The sequence below is a fragment of the Mesoplodon densirostris genome, chromosome 1 (genome assembly GCF_025265405.1).
Source record: "Mesoplodon densirostris isolate mMesDen1 chromosome 1, mMesDen1 primary haplotype, whole genome shotgun sequence".
Lineage (NCBI taxonomy): Eukaryota > Metazoa > Chordata > Mammalia > Artiodactyla > Ziphiidae > Mesoplodon > Mesoplodon densirostris.
In genome coordinates, this window is record NC_082661.1 from 14,974,866 (window position 1) to 15,002,008 (window position 27,143).

At 35.3% G+C, this 27,143-nt stretch overlaps 1 protein-coding gene across 1 annotated transcript in view; it reads right to left on the bottom strand.

The window, feature by feature from the left end:
- Nucleotides 1-27,143, bottom strand: part of CCDC172 (coiled-coil domain containing 172) — a 47,948-nt gene that overhangs the window by 14,106 nt on the left and 6,699 nt on the right. Inside the window, exons 3-6 of the mRNA XM_060100081.1 lie at nucleotides 18,280-18,396; nucleotides 16,925-17,090; nucleotides 3,757-3,858; nucleotides 2,845-2,947 (exon numbers count right to left, since the gene is read on the bottom strand). Of these exons, the coding sequence (XP_059956064.1) occupies nucleotides 2,845-2,947; nucleotides 3,757-3,858; nucleotides 16,925-17,090; nucleotides 18,280-18,396 (488 nt within the window). The remainder of the gene's footprint in view (nucleotides 1-2,844; nucleotides 2,948-3,756; nucleotides 3,859-16,924; nucleotides 17,091-18,279; nucleotides 18,397-27,143) is intronic.

The following is a 27,143-nucleotide window of genomic DNA, read 5'->3' on the forward strand; positions in this document are numbered from 1 at the left end:
TGTTACCCTGCATAGGACGGCAGTTGGTAGAGGCCAGGAATGCTAATAAGCATGTTACCCTGCATAGGACGGCAGTTGGTAGAGGCCAGGAATGCTAATAAGCATCTTACCCTGCAAAGGACGGCAGTTGGCAGAGGCCAGGAATGCTAATAAGCATCTTACCCTGCAAAGGACGGCAGTTGGCAGAGGCCAGGAATGCTAATAAGCATCTTACCCTGCATAGGACGGCAGTTGGTAGAGGCCAGGGATGCTAATAAGCATGTTACCCTGCATAGGACGGCAGTTGGTAGAGGCCAGGGATGCTAATAAGCATGTTACCCTGCATAGGACGGCAGTTGGTAGAGGCCAGGGATGCTAATAAGCATGTTACCCTGCATAGGACGGCAGTTGGTAGAGGCCAGGGATGCTAATAAGCATGTTACCCTGCATAGGACGGCAGTTGGTAGAGGCCAGGGATGCTAATAAGCATCTTACCCTGCATAGGACGGCAGTTGGTAGAGGCCAGGGATGCTAATAAGCATCTTACCCTGCATAGGACGGCAGTTGGTAGAGGCCAGGGATGCTAATAAGCATGTTACCCTGCATAGGACGGCAGTTGGTAGAGGCCAGGGATGCTAATAAGCATGTTACCCTGCATAGGACGGCAGTTGGTAGAGGCCAGGGATGCTAATAAGCATGTTACCCTGCATAGGACGGCAGTTGGTAGAGGCCAGGGATGCTAATAAGCATCTTACCCTGCATAGGACGGCAGTTGGTAGAGGCCAGGGATGCTAATAAGCATGTTACCCTGCATAGGACGGCAGTTGGTAGAGGCCAGGGATGCTAATAAGCATGTTACCCTGCATAGGACGGCAGTTGGTAGAGGCCAGGGATGCTAATAAGCATGTTACCCTGCATAGGACGGCAGTTGGTAGAGGCCAGGGATGCTAATAAGCATGTTACCCTGCATAGGACGGCAGTTGGTAGAGGCCAGGGATGCTAATAAGCATGTTACCCTGCATAGGACGGCAGTTGGTAGAGGCCAGGGATGCTAATAAGCATGTTACCCTGCATAGGACGGCAGTTGGTAGAGGCCAGGGATGCTAATAAGCATGTTACCCTGCATAGGACGGCAGTTGGTAGAGGCCAGGAATGCTAATAAGCATCTTACCCTGCAAAGGACGGCAGTTGGTAGAGGCCAGGAATGCTAATAAGCATCTTACCCTGCATAGGACAGCAGTTGGTAGAGGCTAGGAATGCTAATAAACATCTTACACTGCATAGGACAGCTCTTCCACAACAAAGAATATCCTGACCCCAAATCTCAACAGTGCCAAGGCTGAGAAACCCTGCTATAAAAATAGCATCTATATCAAGAGTAGTTAAACCTGAAAATTTAAGATAAAGGCAATTACTATAGAATTCAGTATACATTTGAACACACAGACGAAAACGATTATTCCAAAATTTAGGGATAAAATCAACTTAATTTTGGCCTTAATGATGTTCGGTAAATGTCATATCATTTTTTGCCATCATCAGCTCCTTGTTATTGAGTTCATTATAAGACTGACGGCCCTCTTTTCTAAAATCTTTACACTTGGCATTTTGACTCTGCTCTTCACACTTGAAATAACTTTTATGGAACATACCAGAAGGGAAACTAAGCTACACATATTAAAGAATTTAAAGTGGGAATTGATAAATATTGGCATTTCATTCAATAACTGCTAAAATGCAAAGAATGGACTAGGTATATTGATTGATGTTTCTTTCTATCCAAATTTCCTTTGTCACCATCTGTGAAGGAAAAGCTCTAACAAACTTTGTGTGCTTAATTTTAATCCAGGGCAAATTTTTATGACTGAGTGATAAACAAAACTGGAGTTCAAATTGGAAGCCCCTTTACTACTAACTATCATGATACCAGTGGGCATTACCATTTTTAAAAGTGTAAAAAAATCAATGAGCAGACTGTTATTACAGACACTCATTCTGCATCAAACATATCACCCAAGAGATTGATATTTCATGCTTATAAAACTTAACATTAAATTAAATTGCAGATATTTTCTCACAATCTACTAAAATTATGGCCTAAGGCAATACACTGCTACTATGAAGCATTTGTTCAGCTCTAGTGGACTTATTTCCTATATGTTTTATGTGAAAGAAGTCTTCATTTGCCTCTTCGTAGATTTGGTAATGAGGTTTCTGTTTCTGACATTAAATGTAGAAAGTATAGGAAGTTCTTTAAAATTAAGCCAGCAAATATAACACTGAATTATTAATAAATAACAGTGAAATTAATAAACTGGGGGGGTCCTCCTTTGGTATATAATTATGTCATTTCAAATCTCAGCCATTCTTTCATTATCCAAATGCATTTTAAAAATTTAAATATTCCATACAGAAAATACATTTTCAATCTTTAGGCCCAAAACCAGAGTGACAGATTTCAAGTAAAATAGTAGACTGTGTTTTTTTCCCCTGAAATCTAGAAGGACAAAAAATAATTTCAATCATTTCACTCCAGAAAGTTAGGGATAATAAAAAAGAGAGTTGTGGAAACAATACTATATCTTAATCTGTTAGGATATGAATAACTCTGAGACCATGAGGTATATGAAAAGATAAAATTGATTTCAACCTTATCAACCTGATACATCGTGAAACTTATGTGTAGCACTTTCTAGCCAGTAAAGTGTTTGCTTATTAGTATGTTTCAGAATACACATAGAAGTAAATAATTTCTTAAATGAACTTTAAAAAAAAACAACTTTGCATTTAGTTTTATGCTGAAATCTACTTGACAACTTGGAAAATTATCAGATTTTATACCAAAGTATAATAGGCGATTCTTACCTTAAGCATTCAGCATCATTTTGAGGCTTTTCACTGATTTTTATTTTTTCTGCCTCTAGGTACTTGGTAGTACAAACAGCTTCTTTATTTTTATCTTCAAAACCTAAACAATTAAGAAAATTCTTACAATCTTTAAAAAATTAAACATAGGGCTTCCCTGGTGGCGCAGCGGTTGAGAGTCCGTCTGCCAATGCAGAGGACACGGGTTTGTGCCCCAATCCAGGAAGATCCCACATGCTGTGGAGCGGCTGGGCCCGTGAGCCATGGCCACTGAGCCTGCGCATCCGGAGCCTGTGCCCCGCAACGGGAGAGGCCACAATAGTGAGAGGCCCACGTACCGCCAAAAAAAAAAAAAAAAAAAATTAAACATAAAGGTTATTTTTATTCATTCATAAGAACAATACTCAATTTTGGTGCTTCATGTAAAATATATGTACTAGTGATTTTTATTTTTCTACTTTAATGTAGCAATTAAAGGCACACACAAAAAAGATCTTAACAAAATTTGTGACATTAAAAATACCAGATCTAGGGCTTCCCTGGTGGCGCAGTGGTTGAGAGTCCGCCTGCCGATGCAGGGGACACGGGTTCGTGCCCCGGTCCGGGAAGATCCCACATGCCGCGGAGCAGCTGGGCCCGTGAGCCATGGCCACTGAGCCTGCGCATATGGAGCCTATGCTCCGCAACGGGAGAGGCCACAACAGTGAGAGGCCCGTGTACCGCAAAAAAAAAAAAAAACAAAAAAAAAACAGATCTAACACTGATCAGTTCAGTGCTTTACCTATTCCTTTTTTACATCAATAGCAGCACTATATCCCAATAGGTGAATACATTTTGAAAGAATAATACTACCCTATAGTAGATATATAACAATATTCATCAGCAAAATAAACTAACTCATAAAGGTAATACCTTTAAGCTTTCTCTGCAAAGTAAATAATTCTTGTATCAATTCACTCTTTTGTTTTTGAAGTTCATTTAACTGGCCACTATCACGTTCCACTGACTTCATTTCTAGAAACAAATAGACAAAAGCCAAAAAACATATTTTAACTATTTTAAGTTTGGCCTTATGTATGTCAGGAATGATTAACTTTTTCTTGTGTAGTAAAAATTTAAGCAGTATATGGTCAATTTTAAGTCCCAACAGCTTCCCTTGGCCGTGTAGGAACTGTTTCTTAATAAACTGACCAGGATTATTTAAGCAACAACTGGATACAAAAGAACAAGTTAGTTGAGGGTTAGACTGCTGAAAGAGAATTCAAAATAGTGTCATATTACTAAGTAAAACAAGCTTCCCAATGAAATTAGAAAACTCTACTCATTTTTTGGTTACCATGAACAATGCTGCTATAAACATTCAGGTACAAGTTCTTATGTAGACATATGGTTTCAATTATCTTGAAATACCAGGGAGTGGAATTGTGGGTCATAGGGTAACTCTAGGTGTAACATTTTGAGAAACTGTCAAACTGTTTTCCAAAGTAGTTGTATAATTGTACATTTCTACCAGTAATGGATGAGGTTTCCAGTTTCTCCACAGCCTATCCAACACTCTTATCTACTCCTTTATTATAGCCAGGCTAGTGGCATCTCATTGTGGTTTTAATTTGCATTTTCCTAATTATTTTGAACGTCTTTCATGTGTGGCCATTTGTATGCCTTTTTTGGATAAATGCCTTTTTAAATACTTTGCCCATTAAAAAAACTGGGTTATTTTTCTTTTTATTGTTTAGTTGTAAGAGTTCTTTATATATTCTGGATGCTAGTCCCTTATTAGATACATGATTTGCCAATATTTTCTACAATTCTGTGGGTTGTCTTTTCACTTTTTTAATAGTGTCCTTTGAAACGCAAGTTTTAATTTTGATGAAGTCCAATTTATCTATTCTTTTGTTGCTTGTGAATACCTAGAAAACCATTTCCGAATGCTAAGTTATGAAGATTTACAACTGTGTTTTATTCTAAGAGTTTTATATTTTTAGCTCTTACATTTAGGTCTGTGATCTGTTTTGATTTAGTTTTGGTGTACAGTATGAGGTAGATGTCCACATTCATTCTTTTGCAGGGGGATATCCAGTTATCCTAGCACCTTTATTTAAAAAGACTATTCTTTTGCAAATGAATTGTCTTGGCATACGTGTAAAAATCAATTGACCATAAATGTATGGGTTTACTTTTGGATTCTCAATTATATCCCCTTGATCTATATGCCCATACTCATACCAGCACCTCACTGTCTTCATGACAGCAGCTTTGTTCTAAGTTTGAAATCAGAAAGTGTGAGTCTTCCAACTCTGTTCTTTTTCAAGTTTGTTTTGGCTATTATTGGTCCTTTGCATTTCTATGAATTTTAGGGTCAGATTGCAAAAAGCCAGCTAGAATATTTGATAGGGGTTGTATTGAATCTGTAGATCACATTTGGGAGTATTGCCATCTTAACAATATTAGATCTTCCAATCCATCAACTTGGGATGACTTTCCATTTATTTAGGTCTTCTTTAATTTCCTTCAACAATGTTTTTTGTAGTCTTGAACTTTTGTTAAATGTATTCCTAAGTATTTTACTTTTTGATTGTAAATTGAATGTTCTTTAACTTACAAACTGTTCATTGTTAGTATATAGAAATATAATTTATTTGTATATATTGATCTAATATCCTGCAACCTTGCTGAACTTGTTTATTAGCTCAAATAGTTTTCTGGTGGATTCCTTAGGATTTCTATACACAAGATCATGTTATCTTCAAATAGAGATAGTTTTACTTCTTCCTTTCCAGTCTAGATGTCTTTTATTTCTTTTTCTTGCCTGATTGCCCAGGCTAAAATCTCTAGCAACATGTTGAATAGAAGTAGTAGGAGTGGATATCTTTGTATTTTCCCAATCTTAGGTGAGGAATTTTCATTCTTTCATCATTAATAGCATTCACCATGGGTTTTTCATAGATACCCTTTATCAGGTTGAGAATGGTCCCTTCTATGTCTACTGTATTGAATTTTTTTTTAAACCATGAAAGGGTGTTGGATCTTGTCAAATGATTTTTCTGAATCTTTGATTATTTTTATATCTTTTATTTATCTCTTCATTATATTCATGGTCTTGAGTATATTTATAAGAACAATTTTAAAAGTCTTTCTCTGCTAATTGCATTATCTCTATGATTTCTAGAGATGTTTCTATTGACCTAATTTCCTCCTTGCTATGAGTTACAACTGGCTTTTTCACATGTATAGTGATTTTTGATTGGATACTAGACATTGTGTTCACTATTTTCTTGAATGTTTGAATTTTGATCTCTTCCCTTAAAGCATGTTGATGCTTGTTATTTAGCAGGCAGGTAGGTAACATGATTAGGTCCAAACCTTGTTTTTAAGATTTTTTTTAAAGGAGTGTGTCCAGAAGAGCCTTAAGTCTAAGGCTAATTTAATCTTGCTATTAAGGCAGGACTCTTCTGTTTAATGAGATCTTTCTATTCTGATAGGATGGAACATGAATGTCTCCCAGTCCTGTGTGAGTTCTTAGAATTGTTGACCTTATGACTCTTCAGCAGTTTTTCTTCACTCAGCCTAGTGGTTTTCCCATACGTATGCACAGAGTAATATATAGCCAAAGGCTCAAAGCAACCTCTATAAAGATTTCTGGAGGTTTTTGTCTGTGTAGTTCTTTCCTCTCAAGTACATTGTCCTGAAAACTTCAGCTAACTCAGCCTCCCTGAACTCCAATCTTTGTATCCTCAACTCAATCAGACCACTCTGCTTTGCTTAAGTTCCCCCTCTCAGTCCTGCTGTCAAAGAATTGCATCCAGGTAAAAAGCTAGGGTAATCATACCTCATGTGTTTCCCTTCTCTCAGTAATCATAGTCTTGAACAGTCTCTTTTCCTCAATATGTAAAAATAGTTTTTAATATATTTTCTTCAGTTCTAGTTGTTTGTGTTGTGCTCCTTCCTGATTATAAGTGAAAGTTCTCCACATACTATTTAAATGATCCTTTTACTTGTCTATCTCTCATAGTAGACTATAAGCTCCTTAAAAACAGGAGCTTTCATTTATCTTTAAACTCCAATTCTTGTACAGTGCTTGTCATAATATATACAGAACACATAGCATGTGCTCAAGAGAGTGTGCTGAACTGAACTCAAATAAATCATATAATTGAATTAAAAATTTTTATTATCCATGTTTTTGTCAATTAATTTAAAATGAACAGTTCTTTGAAAAAAATTAATAAACTCATATTTATGCTTCTGCTCCTTTAATAAATGAATATTTAAAATATAAACATAACTACATGCTAATAATTAAGAGAAGTATTCCAGGATACCACTACAATCTTTAAGAGATTTTAAAAGTGAAACAATATTTTATTCTATTAACTGATTTATCAGACATTCTATGATAAAGTGATAAAATATCTTTGTAGAACTTGGGCAAGAATGATAGAGAAATTTTGGACTTAAACATTCCTGAGTTAGAGAATGTATTATTTTTCTTAGTCCTAACTCTCTAGGCTAAATGGAAAAGGCATGGTTCCAAGACTGTTTCTTCCCTCCCAAAAAATAAAACAAGTGCATCAATTCCTATGACACTTACACAACAGAAAGAATAAACACAATGTTTGTGGTAATAACTTTTTTCCCACTTTTCTACTGCCTCATTTTAATTTTGTTATTACTTTTATTTTATAGCTTTATTGAGGTATAACTGATGTGGTGATAACTTTTTACTTCCTTCCACTGCTTAAAATCCAAGAAGTTCTAATCAAGCTAGGTTTTATGGCTATGAATATTAAACCAAATTAAGACAATGAAAATTCATTCCCATCTTTTGACATGTGAGTTGTCTCTCTCATATAACTGTACATACATTGCCTATCTTTAAAGAATACTAGCAAGCAAGGTGTGTAATATGCTTCCTCTTATCTAACATCCAAGAAAAACTGATTCACCAACTGGAAGAAATAAATAAGGGGGACATTTTGAGAAAAATGTTGTGACAATCATTACAGTCATTATTTTGAAGCCAAAAGTGATGGACCCTTTTATCCATGAATTATCAGATGTTCAAAATAAATAAACATTTATTAATTTCACAAATATATATTGAATACCAAATATGAATACTTCTAGTTGCTCAGGCCAAAAAAACTTGGAGTCAACTGTTAATGCCTCTCTTCCTCTCAAACCCCACATCTAATCCATCATGAAATCCTACTTGTCCATCTTCAAAATTTATCCAGAATCCAAACACCTCTCACCATTTCAATTGCTTACAGTCTTAAACTAAGCCATCATTATCTCTGGTCTCGATTACTACCGCTTTTCCCTAGGTTTCTGTTTCTGCTTTTACCTCCATTAAGTGTATTTTCAACTGAGGCCAAAGAAATCCTATTAACATATGTGAGACCCTTCACTCCTGTGCTCAAAATTCTCCAATGACTTCTGATCTCACTTGAGTAAAAGCCAAAGTTTTTCAAATGACCCACAGGTTTTAAATGATCTGAGTTCTTAATTTTAAATTAATTTTTATTGGAGTATAGTTGCTTTATGTTAGTTTCTACTGTACAGCAAAATGAATCAGCTATACATATACATATATCCCCTCTTTTTTGGATTCCCTTCCCATTTAGGTCACCACAGTGCATTAAGCAGAGTTCCTTGTGCTATATAGTATGTTCCATTAGTTGTCTATTTTATACACAGTATCAATAGTGTTTATGTGTCAATCCCAATCTCCCAATTCCTCCCAGTCCCCCTTTCCCCCCTGGTATTCATACGTTTGTCTCTATTTCTGCTATGCAAATAAGATCATCTATACCATTTTTCTAGATTCCACATATATGCATTAACATAAGATATTTGTTTTTCTCTTTCCGACTTACTTCACTCTGTATGACACTCTCTAGGTCCATCCACAACTCTACAAATGACCCAACTTCATTCCTTTTAATGGCTGAGTCATATTCCATTGTATATATGTGCCACATCTTTATCCAGTCATCTGTCAATGGACACTTAGGTTGCTTCCATGTCCTAGTTATTGTAAATAGTGCTGCAATGAACAATGGGGTACATGTGTCTGTTTGAATTATGGTTTTCTCAGGGTATATGTCCAGTAGTGCGATTGCTGGGTCATATGGTAGTCCTATTTTTAGTTTTTTAAGGAACCCCCAGACTGTTTTCCATAGTGGCTGTATCTTGTCCCCTCTCTGACCTCACGACCTCTCCTTCTACTCTAAAGACATTAGGCTCTTGGGACTTCTCTGGTGGCGCAGTAGTTAAGAATCCACCTGCCAATGCAGGGGACACAGGTTCGAGCCCTGGTCTGGGAAGATCCCACATGCTGCGGAGCAACTAAGCCCATGCACCACAACTCCTGAGCCTGCGCTCTAGAGCCCACAAGCCACAACTACTGAAGCCCGTGCACCTAGAGCCTGTGCTTTGCAACAAGCGAAGCCACCGCAATGAGAAGCCCATGCACTGCAACAAAGAGTAGCCCCTGCTCAATGCAACTAGAGAAAGCCTGCACGCAGCAATGAAGACCCAATGTAGCCATAAATAAATAAATAAATAAATTTAAAATGACAACAACAACATTAGGCTCTTTGTTTTTCCTCGAAATCAGATTAGGCACAATCTCCCTCTGTAGGCTTTGTATCAGCTATCCTTCTGTCTGAAATGCTCTTCCCCTAGATATTCATTTGGCTCATTCTCTTACTTCTTTCAGGCTTTATTCAAAACACACCTCATCAGTGAGGCCTTCCCAGGACATCTGTGTAATATTGTAACACATACACATGCACGTCTGTGTGCACACACACACACGCATACACATATGATATCCCTAGAAGGTGGAGAACCACTAGGTTGTGTAGGGCTGGCAAAACAAGTTGAGGAACTTGGTTTGCTATGTTTATCATGATATTTTAAAACATAATGTAACTAAATTAAGAGGCTCATAGTAATAGTCCAGAACTAGTAACTCCTTCTAAAAATATATTGGTGTTAATATTTTGGCAACTTCAAAGGGTAAGAATAGCGTCCACATCTGAAGTTAAAAACTAATAAATCAAGGAAGATATCAGGCAGTGGAAAGAAAACTCTAAGTAGCAGAAAATAATAAAATAGCTATGGAGAGATGAAGATGAAGATTATTCAAAACCCAATGTAACTGGCTGACTAACCATAGTTATGGTCTAAAAGCTCAATGGGAAAGGTCAGAGGGGACAGCCAGCAGAAGTAGGAAGAGAGAAGAGAAAAATCAAGTATCAGGAAATAACAGATATGGTGGTACAAATTAGAAAAGGGAATGGAAGAGCAACCACTGACGGGACAGAAGACAAATGGAAACTAAAACTGCTCTGAGAAGAAAATGGCTCTAGTATGTGCTTAAAATTTGAGTAACTCCTTTCTCCACCAGCACCAACAGGGAGAAACAGTCACCAAAAACAGTTTCACAGGTGAATTCTTTTGAACTTTGAAGGAGTTGATAATTGTAGTATTTACATTTTTTCCAGCTGGAGAAAGAAGAAAGCTTTTACATTCTTTCTGTTAAGTCAATATAACACACACAAAACGATTAATCTCACTTATAAATACTGATGCAAAAATCTTAAAGAAAACATTAGAGACCACAGCTAAGTAAGGCTAATAATAGGATATTTATTAACAAAGTTCATTATGTTAATAGATTAAAGTGGGAAAAGCATATATGATCATCTCAAAAGGGGGAGGGTAGGGAGGGAAAGAAAAAAGAGGGGAGAGAGAGAGAAGGAGAAGAAAGAGAGAGAAGGAGAAGAAAGAGAGAAAGTTTCAATCTGGTGTCATGATTAATAGTAAAACTCTAAGCTGGAGACAAAATCCAGAAGCCATAATGGAAAAGATTGATGAAGATGACTGCAAAAGTTTTAAATTTCTATATGGCATTCAGACATATGCAGACACACACAGAGACACATACATACATACTCTAAGTATAGTCAAAGGTAAACAATAAACTAGGACACAAATTTGCGTTGTATATAGTACGTATTTTTCTGTGTCTAGCTGATTTCACTCATCATATCATTTTGAGATGCATCCATGTTGTGTGTCAGCAGATTTCTTATTTTTACTGTTGAGTATTCCATTGCATGGATATACCAGTTTTGTTTATCCATTCTCCTCTTAATCTTAATTAACCTCGTAACATTTAAGTTATGTTCAGCTTTATGAATAAAGCTGCTAAAACTTGGTGTGAACATATGCTTCATTTCTCTGGAGTATGTTTAACTTTTTAAGAAACTGTAAAACAATTTTCCAAAGTGGTTGTATGATTTATTTTACATTCCCATCACTAACATATGTACTTCAAGTGCTCCATATTCTTGTCGACATTTGCTATGATAAAGCTTTTTAATTTTAATTAAGTGAATATACAGTGATATCACATCATGGTTTTAATTTGCATTTTCCTTATGACTAAAGATATTGAGTGTCTTTTCACATGTTCATTGGTCATTAGTATATATTCTTTTGCAAAGTTCAAATCTTTTTCCCCTTTTACAATCAGTTTTGTTGCCTTCTTATTAAGTTGTAAGAGTTCATTATATTCTGGATAATAGTACATTGCCAGATATGTATACTGCAAATATTTTCTCCAAGTCTGTGCTTTGATTTTTCATTTTTAAGTAGTATTTTTTTTTTCTTTTGCGGTACGCGGGCCTCTCACTGTTGTGGCCTCTCCCGTTGCGGAGCACAGGCTCCGGATGCGCAGGCTCAGCGGCCATGGCTCACGGGCCCAGCCGCTCCGCAGCATGTGGGATCTTCCCGGACCGGGGCACAAACCCCTCTCCCCTGCATCGGCAGGCGGACTCTCAACCACTGTGCCACCAGGGAAGCCCCTGAGTTGATTCTTAATATGGTGTGAAGTAAAAGTTAAGAATCATTGTTTTGTAATAGATGAATGAATTTCCTTTACCCACTGAATTGCCTTGCTACCGTCAGTGAAAATCAGTTGCCCATATATGCATGAGTCTATTTCTGGACTCTTTTCCATTCCAGTGATCTATGTGCCTATTCTTAAGCCAATGACACATTATCTTGATTATTGTAGCTTTTTAGCAATTTTGAAACCAGGGAGTATGAATCTCTGAATTTTGTTCTATTCTTTAAAAATTGTGGCTATTTTAAGTCATTTGTATTTCCATATAAATATTACAATCTGCTTGTTGAGATTTAATAAAACTTAATGGGACTTTTACTGAGATTCTGTTGAACCTAAGATCCATTTGAAGAGAACTGACATATTAAAAATATTGAATTTTCCAATCCCTGAACATGGTATATCTATTTATTTAGTTCTTCCTTAATGTCTCTCAGCAATGCTCAGTTTACAATGTAGAAGTCCTGCATGTCTTCTGTTAAATTTGTTCCTATGTTATTTTTTTTATTTTTTTTTTTTTTTCCTTTTTGCGTTATGTGGGCCTCTCACTGTTGTGGCCTCTCCCGTTGCGGAGCACAGGCTCCGGATGCGCAGGCCCAGCGGCCATGGCTCATGGGCCCAGCCGCTCCGCGGCATATGGGATCCTCCCAGACCGGGGCACGAACCTGTATCCCCTGCATCGGCAGGCGGACTCTCAACCACTGCGCCACCAGGGAGGCCCCTATGTTATTTTTTGATCCTGTTTAAATGGCATTTTTATTTCATTTTCCTATTGTTTGATGTTAGCACATAAAAATTCAACTGATTTTTATACATCAATCTTGCATTACTTTATTGACTTATTAATTTTAGCAATTATTTTGTAAATTCCTTACTATTTTCTACATAAACAATCATAATCTACTAATAGAGGCAATTTTATTTTTATCCTTTCTGATCTGTATGCCTTTTTTCCCCTTGTCTTATTGCAATAGCTAAAATGGCTAGGACATCCAGAGCCATATTGAATAAAAGTGGTATTAATGGGCACACTCACCTTATTCTCAATCTTTGTGGGAAAGTATTTAATATGTCACCATTATGTATGATGTTAGTATTCAATATTTCACCATTAAGTATAATATTAGCTGTAGGCTTTTCATACAGGATACTTATCAGATTGAGAAAGTTCCCTTCTATTCCTGGTTTTCTGAATGTTATACAGAACTGTACAGATCCACTTACCAGGCCCCCTTTCCATTTATGTTATAGTTGTCATGTATGCATATGACATACATGTATACAAATGGCCTCTACATTCATTATAAACTCCACAAGACAATATATTTTTAAGAAATCATATGTATTTTTAAAAATTAAGAGAAAACATAGGTACTTATATTTTATTTGCCATTTCTGATTATCTTAATTAAGATATGAGTTTGTCTCTGGTGTCATTTTTACTTCTATTTGGAGAGCTTCCTTTAGCATTTCTTGCCGTTCAGTCATGGTTGTTCAGTCGTGGTGGCAAAGAATTCTCTTAATTTTCCTTTACTTGAAAATGTCTTTATTTTACCTTTTGAAGGATTTTTCACTGGATATAGAGATTTACTTTTCTTTCAACACTTTCATTATTCCACTATCTTCTTGACTTCATGGTTTCTAGTGACAAGTACATGGTCATTTGATTAATTGCTCCCTGTTTTCAAGATTTTTTTATCTTTGGCTTTTCAACAATTTCACTATTATTATGTCCCTAGGCATGAATTTCTTTGAATTTATCTTGTTTGGATTTGCTGAGCTTCTTGAATCTATGAATTAATATTTTTCAGCAAATTTGACATTTTCTGCCATGATTTCTTCAAATATGTTTTCTGCCCCATTCTCTCTCCTCACTCCTTCAGAAACTCTAATTATTTGCATGTTAGACCTTTTGAAATTGTCCCACAGGTCCCTGAGTTTCTATTTTTTTGTTTCAATTTTTTCTCTCTTCTTCAGATTGGGTAATTTCTATTAATCCAGCTTCATGTTCATTGGCTCCTCGGTCAGCTCCATTCTGCTATTAAGTGACATTTTTATTTCAGATATTGTATTTTTCAGTTCTAAAATGTTCATTTGATTCTTTTTTACATTTTATATTTTTCTGCTGAGATTACCTATCTTTTCATCTATTACAAGTGCATTTTTCTTAACTCATTGAGCATAGTTAATAAAGCTGCTATAAAGTTTTTAACTCCAATATCTAGATCACTGTGGTTTTGGCATCTCATTATTTTCTTTTGACATTAGGGGTCATGTTTCACTGATTCTTCACAGGTCAAGGAATTTTGGATTGCATCCTGAACAGTGTGAATATCATGTTGTGGAGATTTTGACTTTTTTTTTAAATAACAGCCATCCTAAATGGGTGTTAAGCAATATCTCATTGTGGTTTTGATTTCCATTTCCCTAATGACTATTTAGGTTGAACATCTTTTCATGAGCTTACTGGCCATTTCTTTGGAAAAATGGTCTATTCAAATCCTTTGCCCATTTTTTAACTGGGTTTTTTTGGTTTGGTTTGGTTTTTTTGGTGTTATGGGTTTTTTTTTTAATATTCTGGGTATTAATCCCTTATCAAAGATATGACTTGAAAATATTTTCTCCCATTCTGTGGGCTGTGTTTTTACTCTCTTGATAGTGTCCTTTGATGTACAGAAGATTTTAATTTTGACCAAGTACAGTTTATCTATTTTTTCTTTTATTGTCTGTGTTTTCAGCATCCAAGAAATCATCACCAAATGCAATGCCATGAGGTGTTTCCCATGTTTTCTTCTAAGGGCTTCATTATTTTATTTTTTAAGTTTACAACTTTGATCCATTTTTAGTTAATTTTCATACATAGTGTAAGGTAAGGGCCCAACCAACTTCATTCTTTTGCATGTGGTATCCAGTTTTCCCAGCAGCATTTGTTGAAAAGATGGTCCTTTCCCATTGAATGGTCTTGGCACCCTTATCAAAAATCATTTGACACAAGGGTTTATATTTGAGCTCTCTATTCTATTCCATTGTTCTATATGTCTGTCTTTATCCCAGTATCACACCATTTTGATTACCACAGCATTTTACTAAATTTTGAAATCAAGGATTTTGAGTCCTCCAACTTTGTTCTTGTTTTGGCCATTTGGTATCCTTTGGGATTCCATACAAATTTTAGGATGGGTTTTTCTATTCATGAAAAAAATGCTGTTTGGATTTTGATAGAGATTGCATTGAATCTATAGATTATTTTGGATAATAATACCATAGTAGCAATATTAAGTTTTCCAATCCATGAACATGGAATATCTTTCCATTTATTTAGGTCTTCTCTAATTTCTTTGAGTAATGTTTTATAGTTCTCAGTGTACAGGTCTTTAATCTCCTTGGTTATTTTTTTTCCTAAGTACTTTATTCCTTTTGATGCTATTATAAGTGGAATCTTGAAAGATTGTTCTTTGCTAGTATATAGAAATGCAACTAATTTTCAACTTTGCTGTATTTATTAGCTTAAGCTTTTTGTTTTGCTAGTTTGTTTTGTTTTTTTTGTGGAATTGTTAGGTGTTCTACCTATAAGATTATGCCATCTGGGAACAGAGATAATTTTACTTCTTCCTTTCCAATTTGCGTGTCTTTTGTTTCTTTTTCCTGCCTAACCGACCTGGTCAGAATTTCCAATACTATCACGAATAGAAGTGGTCATATCCATGACTTTTTAAAAGAAAGGTAGTTTTAGAGTATCTCCTAAGGTTAATACCTATTTAAACTTGTGTTCTACACCTGTGATCATTAAATAGCAGTAAACATGAATATTATCTAAGGGACTTAAAAAACTATGCTCCATATCCTGATTCAATAAATCTGAGATGAGACTCAAGCATTTAATTTTTTTTTTAAACTTCCCAGATGTGTGCCTATAGTTAAGAACTTCAGTCCTACACTCTCTACCTCTGAGAACCTCATTTCCTTCATCTATAAAATTAAACTAATTAAAAAGTATAATCCCTATATTTTTAAGGGTTTAATTATGTTCCCGGTAGCATTCTATGTACTTAGATATTATTTCATTGAATCCTCACAACAACCTTGTTAAGGTCATTATTATTATCCTCTGTCTTTACAGATGAGGAAACTGAGGCAAAGAAAACTTAAGCATCTTGCCCCAAATCACATATTACTCTCTGCTGGTTCTCCCTTTGCCCTCTTTGACATCTCTGTCTCATTCTTCTTCTCTTCCTTTCCTTAAATGCTATGCTTTCCCAGTTTCTGTCTTTGGTCTTCGGTCCTCCTCTATGTTCCCTCTACATGTTCCCTTTGAATTATGTCACCAACTCCTTTGTATTCCCAAACCCAATACTCTAGCTCTGATCTCTCTTATCAGCTTCACGACCAAATTTCTACCTGCTACCTGGGCATTTCCACCTGTTTATCCCATAGACATCTCCAACTAAAACTACCTGAAATAAAACTTAATCTTTTTGTCCAGAAAAGGCTATAGTTCACCTCCACCTCTTCTCTTCCTCCTGGTACCATATTCTACCCAATCTCTTAAGTTTGAAAACTGTGATTCGTGCTTGACTTTCTATATATCTGTTTACATTAATCAGTGATACAGTCCTATCATTCTTCCTAAACATATCTTTAATTCATCGTCTCCTCCCTTTGGTAACTTCTTTAGTTCAGGATCTTATCACAAACTGCAATAACTTGCATACTACTGTTTCTGAAATGAAATTCTCCCCACCTCGCTGTGTAACCGTGTTTCCTAGTTTAAACTGGATTGATGGTAAAATGAGGATCACAACAACAGTATTACCCTTATTATAGCTTCTATCACATTTTCCTATAAACATTTGCTTATGGATTTGATCCCTTCACTTTTTAGCTTTACATCTCCAGGACCTAAAAGAGTAGCTAACACACAACAGATAGTAAACAGATTTGATTACTAAATAAATGACCAATGCTCATGTCACATCTACTTCTAAAGAATTTGAGACTGCTCACAATAAAAGATACATACCATCAAGATAAAAGTAAAAGAATAGCTATGCAATAACCCAAGTTACTTATGAAAAAGTTAAATTTCTGGAAAAACCATTAATTCAAAATAAGTTACTTTCAATAATACCAGATAAATGAGGTGGTACTATGTATTCATACCCATTTTCAGAATGTTTGCCTCATTTTCTAAGTCAGATATTTGAATCTTGACATTTTCTTTCATCAAAAGCTCTCGTTTCTTTGTTATTTCATACTCATTATTGAAGTCTGTAATTTCCTTAATAAATTTTTCTTCCTCCTCTGTCACTTTTCTCTTTGTAGCTTCCTGAAAAATGGAAACAAAGGAAAAAATATAGGTGTTAGTTGCAACAATATTTTTCCTTAGTGATTTAAAATGCAATCATTTGGAAATATTAACAACAAAATAGAAAATTATACTTCCTGGGATTAAAATGCTGTACTACTACAGCAATATTAGTTAAAAAACTGAAGTTATTACATAGTAACAACCAACTACATTCATGTGAAAGATTTATCCTTAATGTTTTAGGACAATTATTGAGGTAGAAATTCTACCACCCATCATTATGTATGCATTTGTTTGTGTATTAAACTTACAGCCATATATGCCATTTCTTCATTGCAAAATGGGTGGTAAAATAATTAAATAACCAAAGTTGAAAATGAAAGTCTACACGCAAAGGAATTACTGTCTTACAGGATAAAAAAGAAAAACAAAACAGGAAATCCAAGAAAACCTTTTAAAATTTAGACAATAAAGGTAAAATTATATATTCATTTCAAATTCAGTTCTAAATAATAGCCACATTTCATGCAATGTCAACATGGAGTAGAAATAAGAATTTACAAAAACTTTAAACAATGCTAGTACCTAAACTTTTTGACAATGGTAGAACCTAAACATTACTGCATTTTCCTATTTTTTTTCTAAGAAATGTAACTAATTATGAGCTACATTTGGAAACTGGCCATGTCATTCATAACCATTTGGTGGTTGATTCTGACTTTAGATATATATTTTTAATATTTTAAAATGCAGTTTTTTCAAAATGTCAGTTAGTTACAAATCATATTCCTAAACTGTCCTTATCTCATTTAAAACTACTGAGTCTGTTGCCTCTGACTTATGATAAAAAGATAAACAAAATCTATCTTTTCACCCACATCCATTAATATGCCTAAAGTGTGAAACTCTCTGCCTTTCAAAAGCATTAAAACCAAGGTATTGAAGCCTGAGCAATTCAGATCAATTTCACTATTTCTTTTATGCTTATCACAATTGCAAATAATTTCTATACTGCATGCTGCCAATAAAATTCTTTCAAACTATATTACTCTACCAACTGGTTTAAAATAGCACTTAATAATTTTCCATATCTGAACAGGACTATCTGCCAATATGCATATGGATAATTTTTTCTAAAAGTACACCTATTTTAATACTTTTTGATACAGTTAATGAAATAAATTTTTCTAAGTGGCTGGAGACTTACAAACGTTTGGAGAAGCATACTCCTTTGGCTTGTAATTTCACTGCACTGTCTTTCTAAGGCATTTTCATGAGTTTTCAAAAGCTGTAAGAGGAAGGCTTTTTCAGAAAACTGCTGAATCTTTAAAGTAAAAAAACCAGAAATCAGAATGAAACAATTAGACATTTTAGGGTACCTTAGTTAACAGATCTGTATAGTATAAAATTTTTATATTAATCTTTAAAATGCAAAATAAAATTCACACTAAACATCTTACTTTATATGCTCTGTCTTAAATTATTTTATAAATGCTTTATAATTATAATTTTTATAATCTCTTCCCCTAATAAGACTATAGGCACCTCAAGGGCAGAGGATGTATTTACTTTTTCCTTTCTAATACCTAGCACATTTTGTACCTTAGGTACTAAAGCTTTTTGATGACACACATTGAAATCTGCTTTAAGACAGCTTGTTTTAAAGAACAAATTTCTATTCTCATCACTTACATGAAAGATATGGATGAATAAATCATGACTAATCAAGTTATGAGATAAAATCTAAAAACCACAGGCAAAAACTTAGTCCCATGACTATAGTTATACCAAATAAAACACAAATCTGCTAAAGTCTTCAAATGGGTTTTGAGAACTCATTTTTTATTTTAGTACCTCATTTGGTTCTAACTAGCAAAAGATAAAATAAACATTAATATTAGACATGTAACTGTTATTTCATTTGGGCTGTAAAGAATAGCATCTCTTGAGACCACGAACATTGAAATGAAAGTCAAGAAGCTTTAATATATAAAAGCTAAAAATGATGCCAGACTGGAAATAATCTTTCCACTACATTCAGTACTGGCCCTCATAAGAATCATCACTTCAAATCTGGGGCTGTTCCCATCTCCACAGAGAAAAGGAAAAGGAAATAAATTCAACTTAAATTGCAGAAAGCAAGATTTATGTTAGCTGTTAAGAACTTCCTCAAGGTGAGAGACAGGTTGTGAAATCTCTGTCCCAGAAGATATTGAATAATAAAGAGCTTAGGAATAGTTTAGTCCAGAGGCAAAGGGTTGGCCTAAAAGACATTTTGAAATGATATGGCTAAAAAGCCCTAGAAATACTGGCATTTAAAAAAAAGCAGCTGGAATAAAACAGAAAATATGATCTTAAATTTATATAATATCATAGCCCATCTGCCCATACCTTCAGCACTTGGTGCTGATTTCATCAACTTTATCTTAAGACATCAATAGAGAAAGATTAGAAAGGTGAAATTTACATGACCAAAGGAATCCAGAAAATACTTTCAAAATTGGGGGAAGGGAGAATGGGCAATTAGTATTTTACTGTCTGAGAAGACAAATTAGAAAACATATGGTCTGATCTATAAAATTATATAGAAACTGGTAACAATGGTGAACAAGAGTATGATCATGAATTTTATCACATTTATTTTGAATAAGAAAATACTTCTGAGCTACTTAGTACCTATTATATAAATTAGAATAAAATGAGTTCCAGAGAAGTAATACCTTAACAAAGGTTATATAATTAATTAGGGGCAAACCCAGGATTAAAATTCAGGTCTTCTGACTTTATTGCTTCTAAATCATGATACTAATATGTAAATATTAGAACTATTTCAAAGTAGTAAAAAGATACTTTTGGTACTAAAAAGGGGCTTCAGTCTCTGACAACAGCATAAACTGAAAGTATATAAGATTAAGAGACAGAAAAATTACCAAATACTAGGTCCATCAGAATTTATTGAGAAAAGGTTGCTTGCAGTATATTCCTCACTCTCAGAGTTGCAATTATGAACAATAACCATGAATGTTTACAAAAATGCTTTGAAACCAAATATCAGGCTGGATAAATTTTGGTTTAATCCAATTAGGTATTTCATGTAATATGCCTTTCAGAATCAAAATTCCTAAATTCTGATTCTGTTTCTACCACTGATCTGTAGTCAAAGCTGCACTGAAAACCAAAAATGGAGAAAATATTATTTATCAAGCTAAGGAATTTTAAAATAAGACAAGGAAATTTATCACTCGAATTCCCAAAAGCCTTATGTTAAGGACTCAGAAATTAAGGTGCTCTGTTTCCAGCTATCACTAAGACCTAAAATTACCACTGAGCTCATGTCTTCTTTCTTAAAAGGGAAAATAACAATTATTAAGGAGAGATATTAGACATATTGGCATTTAATTGGAATGTTTTACCATAACCTGGAAAGATGAAACCTATATACCCCAAATGGAAATCAGACTGCTGTTCAAAAGGTCTATAAGAAGGGTAGAGCTATAATTTTCCTCCTCCCTAAAATTCTATGTAAATTATCCATTTTGAGGTCTTTTCTATTTTTTTGTCTTCATTCTTATTATTGGTGTACTCTTCGTTCTTACTTTCTGTTTACACTCTGTCTTTATCTTTTACTCACACATTTTCCTCTTTTAATCAAGACCTAAAAAGCCCCAGAGAATCAATAACTACAGAAAGATTATAGTAACATTAATTTTTAAATTTACTTAGGATCTGTGATGAAAACATTTAATGCATAATGGAATTGGCAAGTAGGGAAAAGAGAGTAATAGAGAAAGAAGCAGGACTTTGGAAAAGCTCACGTTAGGAAGGTCAAGAAAGAATAGATTGCCTACGCTGACTCACAAGTTGAGGAAAGCAGTTAAGTTATGGTTGCAGAAACTACATCGGGTCTAATATTATTAGACCTTCTATTTTAATGGAACTAATGGGACAAACGCCTTAGGATTTATCCAGTTCCACTCTAAGTTATTAACTCTCACTATTAAAAAAAAGCTTTTCAAGACCACCTATTTGCAGAATGTGTTTCTCATTGTTCCTTTTGTTCTTCCTGTTATCACGACTCATTTCTTTAATTATTTTTCACATTCTTGCTTTTGAAAACCAGACCTACTGATGTATAAATATTCCAAATATAACCCTGAAGATGTTGATAGGATCATAAGATGAGGTCACTTCACAGAATAAATTATCATCAGAAATCTCTCTCACCTTTCTTTGTCGCAAAAGTGATGGGTAGGAATCAGAATTGGGAAGATACTAGAAGAGATGTAAAATTGTGATTTAAAAAGATATTTTTGAACTTATCTGAGTCAGGTTTGAATTGAGGCACTATCTTATATCTATGGTAGCCTGGACATCCATGATAAATAAAAACTTAAGAAACTACTGGCTGTATCTGCTAAATTACCCAGGGATCTCAAGGGGCTACAAACGATAAAAAGAAAAGGGTGGAAGGTTCAAATTTCTCTTTCTAATCTCTTTCCTTTCTCTGACTACAAATGAAATGAAAATATTTGCGTGCAGCCTTAAAGTTATATGCTAGAATCAAATAGCCAAGCTTTGTCAGAAAATATTGCTGTTTTGGAAAATTTTAATTATAACAGTGCCAACACTCTGGTTAATTTTACTTTCCTCAGAAATAAACACTTCTTTTTCCCTTTCCCTGTCTTATTTTTCCTGGGATATTTGATTTTTCAAAAGAGCTTGTAGCTGACCCAGTCAGCTGACTTATCTGGTCAACTAGGTCAGTTTTCAGCATAGCCATGATTTGTGACTCTTCACCACTCTTGCTGCTTGGGCACCCTTAGGTATTTTTCTACCAGAATAACTTGAAAGTTGAGAATGACTGAGGATTTGAAATTAATGTTTGGGTCCAAGTAAGCAAAGTACAAAGTACAATCTACACTTTGTTGTGGTTGCTGTTGCTTAAAATAATTTCAGGCATTAGGAACTGGTATTTTTCTGACTAAATGCTCTGCCCAAGAATAAAACAGGCAACACTACATAAGAAAACATCATGAAAGTTAGGTAGAAGATTTCACATTCGTAATCACAGCAACTGGGGAAAGAATGCGTTTGTTATGACTATGATAAAAGACGTTTCAGCACTAGAGTACATCAATGAATACTGTATCAATTGCAGATATTAACTTTTTAAAAATAGATCTGTTTTTTATAAATACATTTCTTAACCACAGATGCAATGCTTAAAGAATAACTCACTATGACACAGTAATCCTAACTAATATAGTAAGCAAGAAAGGTTCAATATTACTAAATATTAGTCCTTATAATGGCTTACAAGGCTTTACATGATTACACTCTTATTCCCTCTCTAATCTAATCTTCTACCAGTTTCCTCCTCAATCACTCCTCTCTAGCCACACTGGCCTCCTTGTTATTCCCCAAACATCCAGCCACACTCTCTCCTCAAGGTCTTTGCACCGGATATTCTATGCCTGGAAATCTCTTTCCCCAGATTCCTCATGGTTCATTCCTTCATCTCAGTCAAGTCTTGGCTCATCTCTCATCTTTTCATTAAGGATTATCAAGATGCCTGATAAGACCACTGCTATTTACGTCTGTTCTGGAAGTTCTTGTTAATACAATATGTCAAGAAAAGGAACAAGAGATAACAATTATTTAAAAAGCTGGCACACAGTTCTCTCTCTTTTTTTTTGTTTGGGCAAATGTGATTACTGTGTACCTAATAAAACCAAGAAAATCTACTGAGAAACTTAGAAATAGAGAAGAGTTCAGTAAAAATGCTAGTAACAAAAATAATACCAAAAACTAGTAGTTTTTCTATTTACCAACAATAAATAGGAAAAAGCATGGAAAAGATCCCATTTACAACACCAAAAACTAAACAAAACACAAATAAACCTAACATGAAGTATGTGGGACCTATATGAAAAAGCCTGCACTGAGGAACATAAAAGAAGGTATAAATAAATAGAATGATATGCTATATTCTTTTTTTAAAAAATAAATTTATTTATTTATTTATTGGCTATGTTGGGTCTTTGTTGCTGCATGTGGGCTTTCTCTAGTTGCGGCGAGTGGAGGCTACTCTTTGTTGCAGTGTGCGGGCTTCTCAATGCGGTGGCTTCTCTCGTTGTGGAGCACGGGCTCTAGGTGTGCAGGCTTCAGTAGTTGTGGCTCACGGGCTCTAGCACACAGGCCCGGTAGTTGTGGCGCACGGGCTTAGTTGCTCCGTGGCATGTGGGATCTTCCCAGACCAGGGATCGAACCTGTGTCCCCTGCATTGGCAGGCAGATTCTCAACCACTGTGCCACCAGGGAAGCCCTTATGCTATATTCTTGAATGTGAAGATTCAGAGTTGTAAATATATCAGTTCTCCCCAAATGAACTTAGTATAATCTTAATTAAAACCCCAATACTTTTATTTTGTTGGAACTTGAAAAAGTGATCTCAAATTTATCTAGGAAAACAAAACAAAACAAAACAAAAGAATCAGGAAATTCCTGGGCTTCCCTGGTGGCACAGTGGTTGACAGTCTGCCTGCCGATGCAAGGGACACAGGTTCGTGCCCCGATCTGAGAAGATCCCACCTGTTGTGGAGTGGCTGGGCTCGTGAGCCATGGCTTCTGAGCCTGTGCATCCGGAGCCTGTGCTCCGCAATGGGAGAGGCCACAACAGTGAGAGGCCCGCGTACCGCAAAAAAAAAAAAAAAAAAAAAAAAAAAGAATGAGATTGATAGTTATGATTACCAAAGGAGATAGTGGGGAAGAGGGGAGAGATAAATTAGGAGTTTAACATATACACACTACTATATATAAAATAGGTAAACAACAAGGACCTACTGTATAGCACAGGGAACTATACTCAATATCTTACAATAACCAATAATGGAAAAGAATCTGAAAAAGAATATATATATATATATTTACACACACACACACTTGAAACTAACACAACATTGTAAATTAACCATACCTCAATTTAAAAAAAAAAATGCCTGGAAGGAAACTGCTGGCAGAGACTACCTCTCAGCCTGGAAATGGGACAGGGGAAGGGGTATAAAGACTTCAACGGCTATCACTCTTTTAAACTAAACTGTTGCTTTTGTTTTTTGCAAGAAAAAAAAAGTGCCTATGCTGGCTATGCAAGCAGAGTAACAAAACTCCATCCACTGGCTTGGAGATGCAGCATAAAAGTGAGCTGCCTCCATCGATCCATGAGTGGAAGAAGAATCATACCCAAGAAACCCCAAACCCAAACTTGAATTGTTCACGGATGTGAGATTCAAATGTCTCCTAGCCATGCAGTGCAGAAATCCTGAGCTCAAAAGTTAACATGAAAACTGGTCCTGAACAAATGAAATCTGCAAGGTTCTGGCAGCTGCAGTGAAACTGCTCCTTAGGAACATCTTTTTTATCAAGAGAATATGCAGGACTCCCAAGAAAGAAAAGCCCTGCTAAAGATAAGTTCACAATAAAAAATTTTAAAGCTCATATGCAAATGTACCACCATGTGAGAAGGCCATCAGATGAAACAAGCAGAATTCACAGAAAAGGAAAACAGAAAACAGAGAATTCTAAGAGGAAAAAAATTAAATTAATTTATTCACTCAATAATATTTATTTAACACCTACTGTGATTCAGGCACTGTTCTAGATACTGGGAATAACGGTAGTGAATAAAATAGATGCATATGTATTCCTTGTGAAGCGTACATTCCACTGGGCAGAGACAAACAGTAAACAGATCAATACAAATACATCAAGAGAAATTAAGTGCCACAAAGAAAAATAAAGCAGAATAAAGGATAGAGATACTGATGGCATGAGGTCATATTATTTTATATATGGAGCTAAGGGAGGGTCCTCTACAGCAGCCGTTCTCAAACTTTCTGATCTTATGACTTTTGGTCTTTATGACTTTATGGTCTTAAAAAATTATTGAGGACTTTTATTTGATGACTTTTGAGTTATATCTATAAATATTTTCAGTATCAAAGATTAAAACTGAGAAATTTTGAAAATACTTAATTCATTTGGTAATAACAATAAATCCATTGTATGTTAAAATATATTTTTATGAAAAAATAATATTTTCAAAGACAAAAAAAAATAGTAAGAAGAGTTACATTTACATCTTTTGCAGATCTCCTCTAACAAAAGACAGTTGGGTTCTCATATCTGTTTCTTTATTCAACCTTTTGCAATATGTTTCTTGGTTGAAGTATACAAAGAAAACCTGGTCTCACATAGATGTATAGTTGGAAATGGGAGGGTTATTTTAATAATACCCTTTCCAAACAATTACGCATATTCTTAAGGAACTTTGTAAGTGTTAGTTCCTGAAAGGTTGGTTGCAATGTGGAATCTGAAAACACTTCAATAAATTTTTCATCCTCTGTTACAATAAAAACAATTGGTCTATTTTGTGCTTTGAGTGGATCTTTTATCCATGCACAATTCTGTAAAATTATGTGCTGGTTATTTGGAAAATATTCCTTCACTGAACTATTCAGATCCTCCAAATGTTGATATACTTCTTAATACAATACTAAAAAATAACACTTATTAATATCACCAACAAACTCATTAGAAAAGTCTTTCAGTACTGGGAAACTGTGAAGCTTACAATGACAAATCTGAGTCTTCCAAAATTCTAATTTTTGTTTGAAAGGTTGAATATTATCATTGGCAAAATAATAATATCAGTTTTTTGCCTTGAAATGTCAGGGTCATTTCATTCATTTTTGAGAAAATGTTGCCAAATACTCAAGTTTAAATAACTACACTTATCTGTCAATTATTCAAGTAAAAATGGTATTCCAGAAAAAGAATAGCTAGTTCATACTGCAACTCAGACAATCATACAAATACTCTCCCTTGAGACCATCACTGTACTTTGGAATATAGAAGTACTTTATGTGAACTTTCCATTTCAACACACAATATTAAAAACACATACAGGGCTTCCCTGGTGGCGCAGTGGTTGAGAGTCTGCCTGCTGATGCAGGGGACACGGGTTCGTGCGCCGGTCCGGGAAGATCCCACATGCCGCGGAGCGGTTAGGCCCGTGAGCCATGGCCACTGAGCCTGTGCGTCTGGAGCCTGTGCTCCGCAACGGGAGAGGCCACAACAGAGAGAGGCCCGCGTACCGCAAAAAAAAAACAAAAAACAAAGAATAGATGTGCCAAATGGCCAATAAGCATCTAAAAAGATGTTCAACATTAATCTCATTGGGGAACTGGAAATATAAACCACAACGACATACCACCTCCCATCCACTAAGATGGCTATCAAACGAACAAACCAAACAACCAAAACCCCCAAGAAAATAAGTGTTGGTGAGGATATAGAGAAACTGGAATCCTTGTATATTGCTGGTGGGAATGTAAAATGCTGCTGCTGCTTCTGCTGTTATAGAAAGAGTCTGGTATTTCCTCAAAAAGTTAAACCTGGAATTAACCATATGACCAAGAAATTCTACTCCTAGGTGGAATACCCAAGAGAATTGAAACATATGTTCTACCAAAACTTGTACACAAATGTTCACAGCACCATTACTCATAATAGCTAAAAAGTGGAAACAACCCAGTGATCATCAACTGATGAATGGATAAACAAAAGTGGTGCATCCATACAATAGAATATTACTCAGCCATAAAAAGGAATCAAGTACTGACACAAGCTGCAACATGGATGAACCTTGAAAACATGCTAAGTGAAAGACAGTCACAAAAGGCCATTATTGTATGATTCCACTTATACGAAATGTCCAGAGACAGAAAGTAGACTAGTGGTGACCAAGGGCTAGCGGGGTTTGAGGGGGATGGGGGGGTGACTAATATGGGTACAGGGTTTCTTTTGGGGGTGATGAAAATGTTCTGGAATCAGATAGTGGTGGTTGTACAACCTTTTAAATGGACTAAAAGCCACTGCTCTGTAACTTTTAAAATATATCTTTATTTTTCTTAGTAACCTAACAGTTATGTCCCCCAGCTTAAGAAATAAAACATTATAGATACAGCTGGAATTCCCTGTATACCCTTCCCTGATTACGTTTATCTTCCACTCC